General features: G+C 30.2%; 1 protein-coding gene across 1 annotated transcript in view; it reads right to left on the reverse strand.

The window, feature by feature from the left end:
- Nucleotides 1-476: 476 nt before the first annotated feature.
- Nucleotides 477-5,180, reverse strand: part of LOC106683091 (chitinase-like protein EN03) — a gene marked incomplete in the record, with an annotated part of 28,927 nt that continues 24,223 nt past the window's right edge. Inside the window, 2 exon segments of the mRNA XM_067046847.1 lie at nt 477-962; nt 3,142-3,394. Of these exon segments, the coding sequence (XP_066902948.1) occupies nt 560-962; nt 3,142-3,394 (656 nt within the window).

The following is a 5,180-nucleotide window of genomic DNA, read 5'->3' on the forward strand; positions in this document are numbered from 1 at the left end:
GTTTTAACAGGAAAAACTTATTATTTCTTAATAAAAATAATATAAAACTTTTCTTAAAGTTTTGAATCTCAAAAATCCGGATTTAACTTAGATTACTTTTGCATTCAATGGTTCATTCGGAAAGAGGAAGAAGAATGGCCTCTCCTACTAATTCATAATGACATCCTTCTCTACTAATAAACTATTGGATTTACCTCAAAAAGATGGTGAATATCTCAAGGAGTAGTTTCAATGGTTTGAGTATTAAAATTAAATTAAAATAGTGCTAACTACAATTAAGATTACTGATTAAATTAAAGATTTAGTTTTTATTCGCTTAATGATGTGATTTGATTCTCTCTCTGAATACTTCTTGTCGTTCCTCCTCTTGTAAAACTGTAAAATTTTTGTTAATTAATATTATTGAGCAAAAGATCAATAGTAACCTCTGATCCAATAAAGAAACTGAAAGGGAGATAGGATAATAAAATAAAAAGTATGGCATTAAAAACTTATATTTAATTTCCAAACAAAATATTACTATTACTGTTACAATAATTTAATTTATTACTCTAGTTTATTAACGTCCATTATGTGAGGGGCTGTATATGATCTGTGTTCTATTGGGAGTGTAGTTGAAACCTGGTTGTGGAGGCTGGACTCCCCCAAATCCTTGCTGAGGAGGCTGGACACCCCCAAATCCTTGCTGTGGAGACTGAACTCCTCCAAATCCTTGTTGCGGAGTTTGAACACCACCGTAGCCAGGTTGTGGTACACCACCATAAGCAGGTTGAGCAGGTTGAATATTACCATAGCCAGGTTGTGGAAGTTGAACATTACCATAGCTGGGTTGAGGAGGAACTCCAGAATAAGGGGGTTGTGGTACACCAATATAAGATTGGGATGGAGCTCCATTGTATGGAGGTTGAACAGGAAATGCTGGTTGTGCTGGTAGGATTGTTGAGATGCCGCCTATATTATCTCTAGAACAAAATAAATAAGTCATAATCTTATAATTCAAAGAGTTTACTACAATCTAAATCAGATTTATTTTTATTATAAAATTATTATTTTTGAGACACTTTACTTTGGACATTCCAGTTTTGTTATATATTAAAATAAAATAAAGAAACTACAATATTTAACTATTAGAGTATAGATGCATTAAGAGAACAAAAAATGGGAAAATTTAATTTAAAAATAAAATTTTATTTCATGCTGATAATGTATTTTATTTATAACATTGAAACAAAATAAAACAAATTTGATCAGTAATATACATCCAATGCTATTTGTCAATTTCTTTTTCTTTTTTGGATTAGAACCTGATAAACCAACCAGTCTTCTCAAACCTGAGAGGTTTATACAGAAGAAGACCTGTGTTATGTTATTTCCCCAACTATTAAAAGTTGATAAAATATGTTTGATAATCAATTGTAAGAAGATAGTATGGGTGGTTGTCAAAAAATTTACAAAAATATATATATAAACAATGTACCTACCTAGTTTATAAATAAATAGTTTTTCTGCTATTTTTTGTAAATCTGTTGACAACTACCCAGACCATCTTCCAACAAATAATTACATATGGTCAACCCATAAACTTCCAGTGTGTATAATAATCAATTACAAGATTTTTTTCAAGATTTAGTTAAACTGCAAAAACAGTATTAAAAAAAAGTTTCCCTGATATTTCTGAAAATTCTTTCTAAACTGTTTTCAATGAAAACAGGGAAATTTTTCTAGTAGATCAGATTCATTAAGAATTCCAAGGACATCTTAGTTTCCCTCTTCCAACTGCCATGATGTTATTAAGGAAGTATGATAGTCCCGTTAAAGTTTACTGTAATGTTTTTGATAGCTGATACAAAATGAATGATTTCATGATGAAAATTAAACTACCATTGTTCTGTTTTCAGAAGGTTAAAGTATTACAAAACATTGAAAAAGCCTTTTAAATTTGATTTGTTTTTTCTGCTCCCATCTTTCCACTACTGGAATAATATATAAGAAGTTTAATCTTGTTCATTTATGGCCTTTGCCGAATCAACTCACCATAGCCATATTTTTATCACCTCACCTTTCAAAACTTAGCTTACTTCATGTTCATCCCTTGTACTAATTTGTTGTGCAGTTTTTCAGTGTCAATCATTTTTTTTCAAATTAACATTGTGTTCATCTCTGAAGATTTACAACCTTCAAGATTTCTACATAAGTCAACGTCGGGTTCAATTCTCTTTCTCTACCTAATTATCCACTACCCTTCCCACTATCTTGCATCTTTTATAAACCAAATTAGACAAAACATTCATAGGCATTGCTACAATCAACCCACAGGCACTAAATATAGTTCATTTAATTTATTCTATTTCCTATATTTTATCTTATCTTTCATTCAACTCTTACAACAAAAATCACCTTCAATTATATTCTGGTTCTCTGTGTTCAATTTAAATTTTATTACAACAGCATTTATTTTGCTTATCTCCCTATGGAGGTTGCACCACAAACATTTTTAACTATAGTTTTGTTACCCATAAAAATTTAACTTTTACGTCTTCATGGTAACTAGAATAAATTTAATGCTAAGTTCAAGATATATTCTGTATCAACATTCACAGATTTTGTGACATTAGAAGGAGCATTATTCATTTCATTCAAAGCAAAAACATTCTTTAAAAACAAATACATTGAAGGCTTAGAATGAAATGGAAACTAAATAAGATTAGATTTTTTTTTTTATTAAAAGCTCGTAGAACATGTGGCTTCTGATGGAGCAATGAAACATAAAATGCAAAGCTGAACATGTTTCTGGGTGAATAAGCAGAGAAGAGTGAAATAAATAAATATTGAAAACTTATTCCAAAATAAAACAAACATTTTCTGCCCTACCCAAAATGAAGTTGAAAGTTACTTCTTCTTTCAGTTGAACATGCATCAAGATTATAAATCAAGTCAAGAAAATTACTATTATTCAGTACTATGCATGCCACACATATAATTGCCAATATTTCATACCTTGAGATTAATCTGATTTTTTATTTTATATTAAAAGAAATATATATTATTGTGAATTAAACATATAAGGATGATTTTGGGTTAGTATCGTTGGATTCCACAATACAGGCTGGCAAGCTAAAAGTTGAAGCAAACCTTACCTACAGGCTAAGTTTTGCCGCCCTTGTTATCGGGTATCTGTTTCCGTCACAGATACCCCTTGAGTCATCTAGACCCAAATCAAGGATGGCAACACCTCCAAGACCTCTTCCCTTAGCATAAAGAGCTTTAGCAGCTGCTGTATCAGGCTCTTCAAATCCTACCCACAGACCTTCACTTTCTCCTGCACGCTGGTCTGGTAATCTGAATGCATAGGCACCCATTTTCCTTTCAGGATCACTAACTTTTCTCAGCATACCTGTAAAATAATTAATTATTTTACGTTATTAACTATCAATCAGAATGATCAAAGAAAAAATCTTCTTAGGACCACATTAAACCAATTTTGTTTATAAATGAAATACTTCTGTATTTTATTAAGAAATTATAACCATAAATATATTTTAATCCTTTTCTCTCAATTTATTTATTCTTCTCCAATGTTTCAGCCCTTAGACCTAAAATATTCATATTCTTTACTTACATTTCACTCATCACAATAAAACTATATTTCTACTATTAAACATTAAAATTGCTTTTTCAATGTTTCAAAATTCTTTCATATTGCGATTAACTTTAAAAAAAATTATATTTATCAATAATATCATAACATTTTATTTTTATAAATGAATAAACTAATGGTTTTTCAATGAAACAAATAAAAAAAAAATGTTTTCAATAAGAGTGTATGTTTTTCTTTTTTCTGTTTAAGTATAAGGTTTGACATAAGAGAGTAACAAGAATGGATGGAATATCTTTTACATCATTTGAAATGCATTTTTAGAGAGGAATGAGGAAAGAGATACAGAATGACAGAAAATTGGAAAAGTGGATTGAGCATGCTATCTGATGACGAGGCTCATCAGGTTTGGTAATATCAGCAGTCAGTAAGTCATTAGACCTCAGGCGAGTCTGAGCCTGTTTGTATGTGTTGCTATGGGCGTCCTGTTGGTGTTAGTGTTTGGAAAAGTGAGTTAGTGCAGTGCGGAAGGCTATCAAAGAATTTGATTTGCTTTCGTAAAATGAATTCTATCACTGTTGGCAGTTCAAATGTCATACACACATAATCAGTTTTTGTTCTTTGTAAAGTAGTATGTTTTACAATAAGTTTCAGGATACTACCTGGAAACTGTTTGAGATTCTTTGCTGTTGTACCTGCTATGTTAGCGACCATAAGTGCTCCATACAGGAGGGCCAGTCTGAGAATACTTTTGTATATCACTAATTTGATGCGGGAAGAAAGGTTTGGAGAAGTTAGCAGGTGTTTAAACCTGTAAGCCTTTGTCCTAACCAACTTGATTTTCTTTTGGCAGTGGCGAGCTAGTGTCAGGTGTCTGTCAAAGGGTGACACCCAGGTACACTACACTGCCTACCACTCTATTCAAGCACCCTGATACCCTATAGACTTTAGAGAGGGGGTACTTATTCTTTTGGAATGAGAAAATAACACAATCATAGTATACTGTTTAAGCGATGAAATAAGAATATACTTGTGAGTAGATAACCATTATTTTAGAAATTTATCAAAATAAAATATCGATAAACAGGATTGTTTTAAAGATAAAATTGACCATATGTAAAATACAATATGAAAAATTTTAAAGCTTGTACAAAGCAATTTTAAGGTATGATAGTAGAAATATAGTGTTATTGTTATAAGTGAAATGAAGGTAAAAATATGATTATTTTTAGTGTGTCCTTGATAATGGCCTGAGGGCTGAAATATTGGAGAATAATAAGAATGGAGTTCAAAAAATATTTGTGTTTTTAATAATTAATTTTATTCTATATTTTCATAATTATTTATTTTTGTTTTTTAATCATAAAATGTATTAACAGATTTGATAGTGTTAACAATTATTAGGTATCAATTTTAAAATTAATAAATTTATATCCAAGATTCAGTGTCCTCTATAAACATTCAGAAGTGCTTGTAATATCTAAATCATCATATTTTTAGCCAAACATAATTTATTTTAATCATATATTTTATTTTATACATATTATTTTGAAAATTAATGCTTAATCACAATCCATAATCTTTA

This window comes from Halyomorpha halys, unplaced genomic scaffold, assembly GCF_000696795.3.
Source record: "Halyomorpha halys isolate HHAL.00 unplaced genomic scaffold, Hhal_1.1 Scaffold464.1, whole genome shotgun sequence".
Classification (NCBI taxonomy): Eukaryota; Metazoa; Arthropoda; class Insecta; order Hemiptera; family Pentatomidae; genus Halyomorpha; species Halyomorpha halys.